This window comes from Psittacula echo (assembly GCF_963264785.1).
Source record: "Psittacula echo genome assembly, chromosome: 1".
NCBI lineage: Eukaryota > Metazoa > Chordata > Aves > Psittaciformes > Psittacidae > Psittacula > Psittacula echo.
Genome location: NC_137735.1, coordinates 135,092,736 through 135,107,735, shown reverse-complemented (window position 1 = coordinate 135,107,735; position 15,000 = coordinate 135,092,736). Strand labels below are relative to the sequence as shown.

Below are 15,000 nucleotides of genomic sequence, written 5' to 3'. Positions count from 1 at the left end.
TGGTGATGTTAGCAGCTATAAAATGAATTTCCCAGTGCCAGTGCCCCAAACAATGAAATATTGACAAATATTCCTGTGGTCCCCTATCAGAACTTCTACTTATCCCGATTTCCAGACAGGTGTTTAGGAAGTATTGTTGCATATATTAGCATTTGTGTATACTGTGGTAAGTGATCCCATAGTGTTAATAATTTTAATCTTAGGTAGTAAAATATATAAGTTATAGTTCATTTGTTACCATGTTCATAGGTGGTTTATTTTGAGAAACACCATTATAGTAATTATTTATGTTCCTTTTCTTATATTTATTTAAAAAATATACCCACACTTAATCTGTGGAGCCTTCATAAGACTCCAAAAGCAGCAAAATAGTAACTCAATGCAGATTCTGAGTGCAAGCAACTTTTTTAGGACATTAATTACAGGGCTATTTTGTGATTAACTTTTTTCCCCTCAGATTTCTCGGGATCTGTGATTTACTAAAATGATGGTTGGAATGCATCATTTCCCTAATCCATATGGTCTGTAATGTGACAAATTGTTTCTGATATTTCTGAGGGTGCAAATTAACAAACATTGGAAAAGAATTAATAGTGTTCTGTATGACTCTATAATCCAGCTATTTGAAATAATTATCTAAATTTTGCTGAATTAAGTGCAGAGTTTTTGGTGTTTTTTGAAATAAATTAAAAGACTTATAATGTATATGTAAGTGAAATTACATTGACAATTTTTTAAATTGGAAGCTATTTAAAACAAACCCCTCAAGCCTCTCCTTCTAGCACTTCTGTGTAAGTTTTATGTAGGTTTTACTCTGTAGCTGTGCTCAGTTTGTTCATTTAGTACAAAATTGGTAAGGCAGCACCAAAATGTCAAGAGTCTTCTAAGAGAACTTAACAACAAAATGCCTCAAATTCTAGTGGCCATATTTCTGCCCTGAATCTGAATTTTGTCTTGTAGCTCAGACTTTGTCATCATGTCAGATTCTCCCTGATACTGTTGTAAAGTGGTCTGACTTTATTTGTTTATATGTATTTAATTCAATTATTATTTTAATTATGAAGTGTTTTCTATTTATGAATGGCATTACTTGGAATTATTGCTTTGAAATCAATTAGCTTTAGCAGCATACCTGCTAGCGTTTATATAAGTCTGCAGGAAAGAATTCTTTCCTTGGCTGTGGATTTAAATTCCAGGTTTTATTTATATTGGTTTCCTTTAGTATAAAGTGTGATTAGCAAAATGTGATAAGAGAACTACAGAGAAATGTGTTTTTATCCAAGGTCATGGAACAGGCCGATGAATTAAGGTAGAAGTAAAACCTTTTTCTTTTGGCTCCTTATTGGTTTAGTTTATAGCAGTGCCTCATTTTTACTTTAAAAATGTTTCTATATTCTAACAAGAAAATGAAGTGTGACATTCTAGTGTGTATCTCGATTGTATGTTTCTTAAGCATGAAACAAGAAACTTTAATAGTGATAGAATAATTGTTTATTGTGGTGAGATACGTATGTATATATGCATTTTTTAACTTGGTAATACAAATTTTTAACTTGGTAATACAAATATTTCACAGCTTTAAATGCTATAAAAATAAATACATGTTGGTGTTTTAAACGTACAGATGCTTTCTTTGATGCAGTTTTTTGCTGTTTGTGATATAATCTGTTTGTTTCACAAAATAAACCACCGTAATTTAGAAAAATACAAGTCCAAATCCTATCAAAAGTAAAGAAATTATTAAAAGTGGTGTGAGAAATTCTGTTCTGAGGCCTAGCCGTATTGGTAGGAGCAATTCTAGGATAATCTGAACCACAGCGTATTGGCTCACTGCAGGAAGAAGTTCTTGGATTTTCCTCCTATCCTAGTGAAAGCATCAGGAGATCCATAACATTTTCTTAAATCTATATGAAACTCCATGGTGGGAATCTGCAGTCTACAGACTTGTATCTTCTGGAAGACTGTGATTTCTTCTGGGTTACTCTGCTTGTCTAAATATGTTTTCCGTAGTAGAAGTCATCTTGTAGTGAAGTTTGAAATTGTTTTGTGGAGGCCTACTCCTGCAAATCATTTCACATGGATATTTGGAGCTCTGTGTTCTCACAAGTACATGTTTATCCAAATTGTATGATAGGCTACTTATACTTCATACTTATACTATTACACTTTATACCTCATGAATCTTATTATATGTATGAGAAACTCAGATAAACTCATTTAGGAAGAGGTGATATTATCTGTAATTACCTTTTATTACCTGTACCTATATTTTTTAATAAGCTGGATTTCTGATTGATGTGTGCCATCTTTCTGAGAAACATCATAATGCAAAAACTTAGTCCATATATAGTAATTGAAGATACCTTATGTATCTATTCTATGTAAGACTTCTGAGTTAGGAAGAAGACTGATGGGAAATTAGAAATAGATTACCACAACCAAAAATAATTCCATCATGTTTTTAATACTGGTTACCTTGCTAAAGACTATTTCATGGAAACCACCACTTCTTCATGGAAAACATCACATCAGAGGTATCTGCTGTTTTAGGTGTGGCTTCGTGTGATATATTTTAGGTGTTTGAATGTGGCATAGAAATTTGCATGTGGCTGTATGTTTTTCAGTTGATTTCAGTAAAGAACTGGTGAAAACTGTTGAGCTTGTACCAGGTATTTCTTGTGCTAGGAGCAGGTCTAAGTTACGGGACTCTCACTTCAGTGGTACAAGAACAAAACCAAGTTCTCATGGGACGTGCAGATGTTAGGCACAGAAAATTATCCCCCTATTCTCTTTCTGAATTGTTTCTTGGAGCTTCTGTATTTTCTTTCTTGATACCTTCTCTCAGCTGAGTTACAGAACATGGCACTTCAAGCTGTAAAGGCAGAGCAACAAGAACATACAATAAGTAGAGAAAAGGGAGGGATCACCTTTCTGCCTCATGTCTGTTCAGTGTGTTCAGACTGACTTGAAGCCTGTAAAGATATTTCTGAGTTGCAGAAGTTGCAGAAGTAGTTGGGCTCTGGGTACAGGAGCAATAAGAGTTACCTGGGTGTTGACTGTATATGAAAAGCTGGTTATAGGGTTACAAAAATAACAGTTAACTATGGAATTGGAAGATATCCCTTTTCCAATTACAAGTCCTAGTTAGTCTTGGTCATTTCAGCTGGACCAGCTCATAGTTTACATGGTTTGTCTCTGTTCTCTCTCCACATTGCTAGATAATATACACATAAGTATGTATGAAATATCTGTAGACTTTCACTTACGCATGTATGTCTATCCATATGGGCAACTTTGTCCTTGGACTGGAATACGGAGTTTAAAACGCATTCTGCTAGAGAATATAAAGAGTTTCTGGTCTCAAGTCTGTTGGTCCTTATGGTATCAAAATAGATATATGGTTCACAGAATCAGAGGCTGGTTGATGTTGTCATGGACCTTTGGAGATAGTCTGAACCCTGCTCTAAGCAGCATTAGCTATAACAGGTTGCTTGGGGCTGTGTCCACTCAGGGTTTTAATCTCTCCAAGGATGGAGAGACTTTGACCTATCTGGCCAACCTGCTTCTGGTTTGGCTAGTCGTACACTGCATCATTATAGGTGATACAGAAGTAAATTTACTTGGGCTGCTTTAAGGACAACATTTACTTTTTGGGTTTGTCTCTGACGGAAGCTTCATCTTCATTTAAGGTTTCATGACACATCAAGCTTTCCAAATGCTTCCCTACCTTACTTCATTCTGCCACCTTTTTCTTGAGCAGTAGCTTTTACGTAAGTGTAAAAGAAGAGATGGATATTAAGTCTGTAGGTGACTATTTAAATCTTTATTACTGCCTATTTCATTGCAATTATAATCCCTTCCTGTCAGAATTACATGGGTTGGTTTAAAATCCAGGTAAAGGACTAGATCTGAATGTTTGTCTTTTTAACAAAAGCCATGTAATGAGTTGGCCATTTCAGACATTGCAAATATTGAACTCAACTTCGTTTCCCTTCTTTTCCAGTTGCTGCTGTAGTGTTATTCTATACAGCCCAAAGCCCACATAATATACCTCTGACTGAAGTAATTGGGCCAATATGGCTAATGTTGCTACTTGGAACTGTGCATTGTCAGATTGTTTCAACACGAACTCCTAAGCCCCCCCCCAGCACAGGGGGTAAAAGAAGAAGGTATAGTCTATGTTCTAGTACTTATTTAGGATTGTTAAATATTCTGAAGAGCGTGCATGAAAAAATCTCTGCTTTGCAAGAGATGAGAAATTGGTGCTCTTTTTATCTGAGTTCTCAATTGATGCTCTTTAACTTCTGTGCATTGACTAATTTATGCATTGTTTTATTAGAATTTTAATGCATTGAATCTGACATTTTGCCTCAAACAGTTTGTATCTGAATAGTGGTAGAGTGACAGTATTTACATTGCTGTAAGTTTAGTTTTAGAACTCCATGCACTACTGACTCATGATCTTTGTGGGAAACGTACATACATTAAAGGGGATGCTACTGGAACTGTAGAATGTCTTCCTGCACTTCACTGAGTACGGTTGCTGCAGTGAATTGTCCCATTAAAATGGGAAAATCTGCAGTAGTGAACTTTGCAGGTCTAAGCCTGTGGTGGTGAGATGAAATGTATTTTGGGTTTAAGTGTTACGATAATGAGTGTTAGGTTGTTCAGGTCAAGTTTTATTAAATGGAGTTTATTAAATTGATGTGATAAAGCTTTAATAAAATATTTTGAAATCTTGCTTGTTTTTGCATGCTTGAACTGCTGCACACGTTATAGAATTAGTAGATTGCACTTACAAAGCTACCTTCAATTTTGATCTCTTCTGATGAAGGAAATTAAGGAAAGCAGCACATTTGGAAGTTCATAGGGAAGGAGATGGCTCTAGTACCACAGATAACACACAGGAGGGAACAGTGCAGAGCTACGGTACAAGCACCTCTTGCAGTATTGGCGCTGTCTTCAGAGATATCTGGCATGCTGCTTTCTTTTTATCAGGGTTTGTATTTATTCAAGGCTACATATGTGTTAGAGATGCATTATCCCTTTTCTAAATAAGTAAACATTGATGTAATGATTAAACTTTTGTTGATCTAGTTTTTCTCTAATAGTAAACTCATCTCAGTATTTGAACATGTACTAATGTGTTGTGTCTTGACTTTTGTAAATGCTGATGCAATTATATGTTGATGTAGGAGTACTCTGTGGGCTATCAGGAACAAACTGAGTCAGTTTCTCAATTTTAATCAAATAAGAAAATTTGACTGTAATTTTTCTTTATTACATTACCTGCTTATTACTCTGACAATGCTTATTGAATTCTCTCACTGTCACCAAGTAACATGCTTTTTGTGAATTTGGGATTCAAATAAGCACAGTGCCTAGTTTATAAATAAACATTGAAGATACATTTTCTAATGATTGGAAGAAGCAACTAACCCTGTTACATTCCAGAGCTGTTTTGCAAGCGATTGATCTGATAATGTAGTGCTCCAGGCAGTTAAAAGTTAAAAACATTCTGTAGCACTCTGTGTTCAAGGTACACACAGCATTGTGAGTGCTATAAATCAGCATTTATTAGCGGGAGAAAATATGTTCATAAAATAGTAGGAAATTGAGAAAAGAGATACTGCAAGTTATTACATTGATGTTTTGTTGTGCATGCTGCATCTTAAGTAAGGCAACACTAACATGTCTGTCGTACTTGTGATATGTGCTCTTAACCCCTGGCAAAGCTTACCTTACGTGATGTTACATTCTGGGAATATCTAGTTGAAAACCTAGAAAAGTTTTCAAAGTATTTAAAAATATCGCAAGAGGAGAGTTCTTCTGGCTTTTGTCTGTGTAAGATGAAGCTGGCTTTGACAAACTATGAGTCACAGTGATAGACACCACTGCTGTTCTTTGGGCTGTGTGCTTTACTTTCTGCTGTGCTTGGAGTGTAATCCTGTACACTTTTGAGTGCTTTTACTCGTGGAAGATGCTTATGTGCAGTAAGAAGAGGACTGTTGGAAGATTCATTTGGGGTTTTTCCCTTACCTTCCCTCGTATTGAGCTCGAAGTGTTTTCGTTTGAGAAGGGTTCAGTGAGACTTGCTCTAAGGACTTGTTGTTTAAACCATTTAATGAGAGGTTGTGTGTGTGTGTATTTTACTTGGTGATGTTGCTGAAGAAATCTTATGAAACCTCACTGCAAGCAAGCTATTTAGTGAGATCTCTCCTGTTTCCCAAGACATATTTTGAAGCTCTATATAAGGACATTAGAATGGCTCAGTAGTGCTTATTTGCAGCAGTTTTTCACATGTATTAAGCTTTGACATACCATATTGCGGAGTTTTAAATATAGGTCTTAAACGCATGGTTTCCAAATTCTCCTCAAATAGTGTTCTTTGCTTTAGGACAGGACCCTGTGTACTTAGAGCATTTGTCTACATTCAGGTCATTGGTAACCTGGAACTGTGTATTCAGTAAATAACCTTTCGAATGGCAAAACTCAGTCTGACTAATAAAACAGAATTCTAAACTTCAATCCAGCTCAGAGCTGATTTAAAAATACTAATTATCAATTTCACTGGAAAGGATGTCAATATCCAAATAGGTGATTTATTCAGAATGTTCCACTGACGTGGGACTTGGCTCAAATGTGTCCTTGCTCTAGTTATGGAAATCTTACAGTTGTAACTTCTTTAAAAGTTTTACAGCATGAATAGGGAGGAGGTTGGGTTTTTTTTTACCAACTCCAATTAAAATACATGGGAATAGAATACTTAACAGTGAAAAACTACAGTCTTGGAGAAATATGTTTTACATAGAATCGTAGAATGGTTAGAGTTGGAAAGGTCCATTTTCCTTAACATTTTCTCTAAGTAATGCATGATTAAGACAGAAAATCATTCCTGAGTTAGCTTTTGCATATGTTCATGCTATATTCATTGTGTTGTCCTGTCTTACTCTTAAATACTTTGAATTCTAGCATGAAATTTTAAAAGTTGATTAATGATATATATCTATATAGTAATTCTAGAAACTATATATTTCTATCAGCTAGGGAGGTATTGTTCATGTTTATTGTTTTTTCTTTTATCAGTGTAGTGCACCCTAATGATAAGTGGAAATGTATGCTTTTCTGGCTTGAGGCTTACACGTAACTTTAGAGATTCTTACAAAAAATAACTGGTTTCTATGTTAGAGACGAGTAAAAGACTTTGATCAAGTTACCTGTTTTTCAGAATGAGCTTTAGCTGATATCAGACTCATCATTGTCTTCCAGTTTTAGTAACATTGCTTGAGTAGCGAAGTCTTATTTAAACAAATTATACATTATCTACATACATAAGTTCTTTTTTTCTCTTATTTGCTCCTACTCAACTGTTTGAAGCTACTTCTTGCTAGTAGCTTTCAAGTTTAATGTGAAATGCATAAAAACTTCTCAAATTAACTGTGGTATAGTTGTCCTGTTACTGCACTTACACAGCTAAATAACTTGTGGAGTAATGACTGGATGTGTACATCTACGTGTACATTCTGCATTCCCTTTTGCACTGTTAAGAAGAATTTTTTGAAAGTGCTAAAAGTATATTTAATGCATAAAAAGAAGTGCTCTCTGGGTTCCACCTTACTGCAGATAATTTCGTATTAGTGCTACTTCCTAGTGCTCACAACTGAGCTTAATAAAACATACTGTTTTACAATGAGTTGCCACTGAAATGCTGATGCTTGCTTTATTCGAGAAGTGGAACAGCAAATTTTTCCATTAAGTAATAAGCTAAGCTTTCTCTTCCTTCAGTTGTCTTATCTTCATTAGCTTAGTTAAACAATGACATTGTGAAAGGCCACAGAAATAAAGCTCTATCATGTTTACTGTTGATAATTTGACCTTTTTGTCCAAAGCCTCAATAATGTTTTAGATCATCTACTTAATGAACCTTAAGAAAATTAAAACTCTGTATATAACCTTTGGTAATCTGCAAACCGGTTTACTAGCTGCTTCTTCACCCCAAAACACATGCTAAAGCATCTTGCTGTCTCTCTGCCTTTGTAAGCTTATAATAAAAACTAATCTGTGCAAATACGTGATAACTGCAGAGAGTGTTTCTGCTGGTTTTGTGCTCATTTAGAAATAAGGTTGACTAAGAATTTAGGGAATGGATTTTTCCATTTTATCCAGCTCTCCCTAGTCACTTTTTGTGTTCAGGTCTCCCCTGTGTTATGTGGGATACCTTATCCTGGGGAGAATGTGAGGCGACTCTGCCAGTTCTCTTGATTTGTTTGATGTACATGTTAAAGAGGAATTTAATCTTCTGCTATGTAATCCAAGCTCTCACAGAATGCCTCACTCCTTAAAGAGAAATGCAATGTGTATTCCCTCATAGGAGCACAAGATGAATTGAACAGATTCTTGATGGTTTTATGACCTGTGTCCAGGTCATTCCATCCAATGTTCCATTCCATCCTGGAAACTTGATTTAAAACACTTCATCCTCCTCCAAGTGTTCTGAGAACCTAACAACCTAAATCTAATTAATACAGGATACTAATTGCTTAAGTGAAGACTTAAAGTAGTCTCTATCAATAAGGTAGCACGCTACTATTCTTTAGCATTCCTTCATTGGCTGCACTTCCTAATTTGGAAGTATAATCATTCAAATGTTTGCTTTGAGAAAGTCTTTTTCTGGCATTAGGCATTCTTGCTGCTACATTTATTGACTAGATGAGGGCCTTGACGTCTAGAGAATGTTATGGAAGACTATTCATCAATACTTAGTAGTCTTAGGAATAATAATACTGAAGCATAATTCATAAACTTATTTTGTTATTTGAAAACAGGCACAGTTAGCATGTTTGTAAGTTACATTGATTGCCAGGGGTGTTACTGGGTAATATGGGAAAGATTGAATTAGATGCCTTCCGTTTAGTAGAGTTGTCAACAAGCTGAGTGTGTTTAAAACAGTAACAAAAACTATCTGTGTACAGAATACTAACAGCATGTTTGTTTGCAGCTTCAGGAAATAGCATACTTGCTTTGAATTAATAACACTTAAACTTTAAGCATACCTCTTTGTTAAGATAGAGAAGTTTCTTGTTTACTTTAAAGGCTTGTGGTTCTAATATTACTAAAGTTGCTGTGAAGTTTCAGTTTTAACATATAGGCTTCCTTTTTTCTTTCAGTAGCTAATGATACAATTTTCTTTCAGACACTGACAGTTCCTTTTATAACACTTTTGAGAAAGTATAATGCGTATTATGTAGAAGATGAAATAGTCATAAATGTTGCATCAGATGTTAATATTATTAGTTTGTGGTCATCTTAATTAAAACGGGTTGAGAGGGATAGGGAGGATTTAGACTGGGGAAAAAACTGAGAGAGTCATTAATTTAATATATATGTATTTGTTTCAAATATAGATCTAAGAAAGCAAAAATCTCAATAGATAAATCCACGGAGACTGATAATGGGTACGTGTCCCTTGATGGGAAAAAGACAGGTAAAAGCAGTGAAGAATGTATGCAGGCCCATGAACGTCGGTGCGAGGTGATTAAGCCAGAAGAGTCAGGGTGGAGCACTGCAACAGTCAGAGATGCCTTCAGCAATCACAGTCATCACAAAGTAAGTGTGCTTCGTTGCTTTCAAAGCAAGGTTATTAATTTGTCAAACAGTATGTGAGGTGTATTTTTACAATGCTTTTGATGCATTCTTACCTACTTCACCCTTAAAAAGGTTTTTAAAATTAAATTAGGTGTAGGACCCTGGGGCCAAAAGTTATTTTATTTCATCCTTAGATTCCTAGCCTTTCCTTGTTCTTGTAGGAGGATCTAAACATTCTTTGCCATTCTGTATTTCAGTGCACAAATTTGTGTGCTGTCTTTTTGGTTTTTTGCAGATCAGCTACACACACTGTACCTTTGCCTGTCTCTTGAGCACAGATCTGTCTGTGCTAAAATGGAACAAATTCTGGATTACTGACAATTTACAGTTTTGAGGTCATTTTTGAATTGGTTTCTGTATAAGATGAGGAAAGCATGATTTCCCTCTCAGTGAAGTTGGAAGGGCTCTGTACTGAGGAATAGGGATGCATAGTAAGTGGTCATGAAAGAAAACAGAACTTTCAGTTTGTCTGGGTTTTATTATCTCCTGGATATTCTATTTTCATCTCACTGTTCTACGAAATAGCTTTTCCAAAACACGCTTTCTGGCTGTCTTAAAATTGGCATTTGAACATGTATTGACAGTGTTACACTTGACTCTGCTTCACTGGTAATTACCATCAATGATCAGTCATAACAAGGATTTTTTCATGATAATATCTAAGGGAAAGTTTATTCTACTGGAAGTCTACAAGGAGACATTTTTATAAAGGAAAGGCATCCTTTGTGGATTTTATAGCCAAATTATTTAACAACCCCTTAAAGATCCCTATGATTAAGTCAGAATGAAGGTGATGAAGGTTCATCTCAGGGCAGAAAGTTGACTCTATTGCTTTGCAGGAGGTGCTTTCTCAGCAGTGATAGCAACTGAGGTTCAGTTGTCTTTATAAATTCCAAGCATTTCGCATTCTTGAAATTCAGCAAATAAGGATGTGAAAAAGGAATAAGAAAATAAGTTGAGTAAAATAAGAATTTATTTTAAAAGAGTTTTCAGTTTGTTTGATAGAATGGATGAAATATTGTCTATGTTTAACTTTCTTCGCGAGTATGCATCCACATTAAAGAGAAGTTGGCACAGGCTCCTCTTCTTTACTCGTCATCTCTTCCTCCAAAGACAATCAATACATGTTGGTGCCACTGCATGGTAGTAGATAAGACACCACAGACTGTTCTGCTGTCTATCTTTCTCTATGTAACTCAGCTGTTAAGAAAGTGAAATGACTTGACCTTGAAGCATCTCAGAAAACAGAGTTCATCATGGAAGAGAGAATGATGTTGCCAGGGAAGGGGAAAGGATTTGCTGTACAGAATACCTTCGCTATTTTTGTCCTTTTAGCATTTCCTTGATGACGGGAAGACTCCAAAGGAAGCTTTACAGGGTCCTATCTGGTGATCTCATAATATATGAGAATATACAAAAGTTTTTTAGACAGCTGAATGATCCTTTGCTGCCTGTTTATCTTTCTGTTACTGTGAGGGCTACTTTAATTTTAGTTTAAAATCAGGGAAACAGAAAGTGGAATAAATTAATGGTCTGAGTATTCTGCATGCAATCTGTAGCACTTTATCTTTGGAAGAAGAGGCAAATGTTAACTTTGTACTATATGTGTTGGTAATTCAGTGTTACAGGGTCTGCTATCACAGTTTTGGTGGGATTTTTTTGTTTGCCCCACTGCCAGACTTTGGGCTGTGTTGCCTCTAAGCCTTTCATGGTAGGTTCAGTTTACACAAAATCACATTAAAATAAGAATGTTAGAATTTTTCTTTGCTATGATATGAACTGGCCCTTCATTATCTGAGAAATGTTTATTTTGATGATAAAATTTCTATTTTAGAATTTGTGCTGTACCAGTTAATGCTGACCTTTAGAAATGTGTTAATATCTGATTTAACTGAGCATAGATAATAATGTTGCAGAAAGCAATTTGATATCAGTTGTTGAGGACAAGACCTAGTAAGTATGAGTATATGTCTTACTAATACTGTATTTCTTGCATTAGGATACTCACAGGACTGTGACAAATTTATCAGATGAAGTTTCTAGTGAGGAAGGGCCTGAAACTGGGTATTCTTTACATCGCAATGTAGACCGCACTTCTAGTGATTGTATACTTCGAAACAGGAAATCTCACCATTATAAGAAACACTATCCCCTGGAGGTATGTTCTTTTCCATTGCTGCTTTTCTGTAAATTGTTAAAACCTCTTGGTTTCTTATTGAATAGAATGTTCCTCAAATCCTTTTTCTCCTATATTGGATTTTAGGAGTCTGTTAACTGGAGGACTGGTGGGGGACAGGGATGTTTTGCTTTCTTTTTTTAAGAATAACAACATTTTGAAATTAAGAGGTTTTTATTTAGTTGCATTCAGCTTATTTTTCCATTCATTGCAAGGAGCCTAAATATATTCTATAGATACTGCATCAGGTTATGGCCAATTGCTGCTGTCTCTTGATGCCAGTAATCTTGTCTGGAAGTTTGATTTGTTACAGAAACACTAGGAATTGGCAATATGCAGATTTTTATCAAGCTAATGTTGCTGTTTCTCTTAATTTAATTATTCTTTGGATCACCAGCCGAGAAGTCTGATTGACTCCCCCTCTGAGTTTTCATTTTCTTCACATTTATTGAAACAATAATTTAAAATACTGTCAGGAAATCTCAACAAAATTGTTAATGTGTACAAATACTGAAATGTGAAGAGACTTGGTAGCATAGAAGAGGGGAATGCATAGATTCCATGTTAGCAGAATCCTTAATGTAAGGACTCGGACATTGAAAACAAAGGGATATGTTATGCATGTGCTTTTACTTATTTATAATTTTAAATAAATTATGGTCTTTTTTGCTAGTGGTATGTAACAACAGATATATGGAACAGGTTTTTTACAAGGTTGTATTGCTGGTTTTTGACTAGGTGTGTGAGAAAACGGCATAAAGAGTAATTTCAGCCCTAACAAAAGTTGACTTTCAGATGGGTTTAATAGGTAGAACCTCATAGAATCGTAGAAATCATAGAATAGTTAGGGTTGGAAAGGACCTTAAGATCATCTAGTTCCAACCCCCCTGCCATGGGCAGGGACACCTCACACTAAACCATGCCACCCAAGGCTCTGTCCAACCTGGCCTTGAACACCACCAGGGATGGAGCATTCACAACTTCCCTGGGCAACCCATTCCAGTGCCTCACCACCCTCACAGTAAAGAACTTCCTCCTTATATCCGGTCTAAACTTCCCCTGTTTAAATTTTAACGTGTTACCCCTTGTCATCTCGCTGCAGTCCCTAATGAAGAGTCCCTCCCCAGCATCCTCACGCACAAGCTTTCTACTTGATATACAAATGTCTCCTTAGATGAGTTCAGACATTGCTTTCTCTGACAACAGTAGCAAAGACTTGAAGTTGTTGCTTTGCCTGAAACTGTTATTAGATAATCTGTTCCACTAGGGAAGACTGTGAGATCTCTTCAGAAACTGAAGAGACAAAATTTGCTCCATGTGTAGCTTTGGCAGTAATATTTTGTACTTGTTCCCCGTTTCCTTATCTGACTGCTGCTGTGAAAGAGGAAGCTTTTCTTTGTTGCTACCAACTCGCCTCCCCCACATGATTACAAAGGAAATGGAACAATAGTTTTCAAATCTGTGAAAGCTTTCTTTGTATTTAAAAAAAATAAATTAGTGAAGTCAGTGGATATACTCTCAACTTGTCCTACATTTTCTTCTATAATCATGTTTACTTGTCAACTTGATTGTTGTTTGAGCAAGCTTTTTCAGTGTTCTTTCTTTATTAACTGCAGGACTCAGTGGTACCCAGCAGTGACTGCCTTCTGTAAATATTTATTTATTTATCTGATTTTGGGGAAGAAAAGAATAGCTCAGACTTTCTGCATTGATGTTATCCTTCACTTTGTAAAATAAAGGGGAAGAGTGGAGTCCAAATTTTATCTACATATTTCTTTACAAAATTGCTTACATAAAATACATTAAGCATGATTTTCAGGAAGAGCAAAGGACACTTCTTCAGATAGTAATACACTAGGAATCAAATGAGTACAACTGCTGGAACATAGCTTGATTATTTTTTTCAGTGTAAAAATCATGTATATTCTTGAGAGAAACTAGTAGAAAGCAAGAAATTTTGTGTAAGAGGGAATGGAAGTTGCCAGAGGGTGGTGGTAAGTGGAATGGTACTGCTTTTCAGTCTACCTGCCTGTCTTTCAGGAAATGGATTCTGCTTGCTGTAAAAGTAGTTTAAAGCTCTGCATTCTTGTTCTGAAGACAACATTGTTTCATGTGTATGCACGGGCAGATTTGAGTGTCCAAACATAATAATTTTCTTTCATTATCTAAGATATAGGTAAAAATTAAACATAATAAGGCATGCTTGTTTTGACTACAGTTTTATGTATGACTATGTACATTACATATATACCTAGCATTAGCTATATATACTCTTGCTTATTTTTCCTCTCTACACCTGATATATAACTGTCTTCAAAGAAGCTCACTCTCTCTGAGAAGATATGTTAGTAGTAACAATGGGAAAATGTGATTTCTAGGGGACTTTGAGAGTCAATTCCTCTTTTATTACAGGCTCTTCAATTTAGAAATGTACTCCTGGAATATACTGAGCTTTCTTATAAAACTAGTTAAATTGTATCTACACTGCTTACTTGAAAGGCTGTTTGAGTGCCTCAGGTCTTGAATGACTAGAAATATCTTAGCTTTCTTCCTCTAGGGCCTTGCCCTTTCTAGATAAAGAATTCCTTACTGTTTGGAGAAGTTAATAAGTAGCTAAAGTACTTCAGCTCAAACAACTACAGACGGAAGATCCAAGTATCAAGTTAATTTAAAATACTTTGTGAATGATACCTTTTTCACACTCAGTCACATTTCTTCATTACAATTGCAGTCTCGTGTATATGGCTTTGCGCCTGAAGTGTTTTTCACGTTTTCACTAAAATAATGAAGCTGTAAAGTGTTTTAGAAAGGACTTAATTTATAGGTTATAAAATTGGAAGTTTGAGATGTAGTTGGAGTCTGTGGCTTTATAATTGCTGTTAAAGCCTAGATGAATGGGTTCTAGAAAACATGTAAAATAGTTATTTTCTTCTAATAGTTGATAGGGTTTGATTCCTCATAATGTGACCCCCTTCACCAACAGAGCAAGGTACATGGACTGTTACTTGTTTGTACGGTGTCTAAAAACGTGCAGCCTCTTAGACACTCCTTCAATAAACTTGAAATTCTCTGATGAGAAAGATAATGGATTGGAATATTAAAGATAAATATGGATTCACTAATTTGAACTTATCTGTTCTGTCAGGAAACAATGTAGAATAAAAAAGTGGCATCAATTC

The 15,000-nt window shown here is 35.6% G+C and overlaps 1 protein-coding gene across 6 annotated transcripts in view; it reads left to right on the top strand.

Moving 5' to 3' along the window:
* PHTF2 (putative homeodomain transcription factor 2) overlaps positions 1-15,000 on the top strand; it is a gene marked incomplete at both ends in the record, with an annotated part of 50,631 nt that overhangs the window by 19,846 nt on the left and 15,785 nt on the right. For all 6 annotated transcript variants that reach the window (XM_080638914.1, XM_080638911.1, XM_080638913.1 and 3 more), the window contains 4 exons: positions 4,004-4,169; positions 4,835-4,999; positions 9,405-9,606; positions 11,645-11,803. In XM_080638914.1, the coding sequence (XP_080495040.1) occupies positions 4,004-4,169; positions 4,835-4,999; positions 9,405-9,606; positions 11,645-11,803 (692 nt within the window). The remainder of the gene's footprint in view (positions 1-4,003; positions 4,170-4,834; positions 5,000-9,404; positions 9,607-11,644; positions 11,804-15,000) is intronic.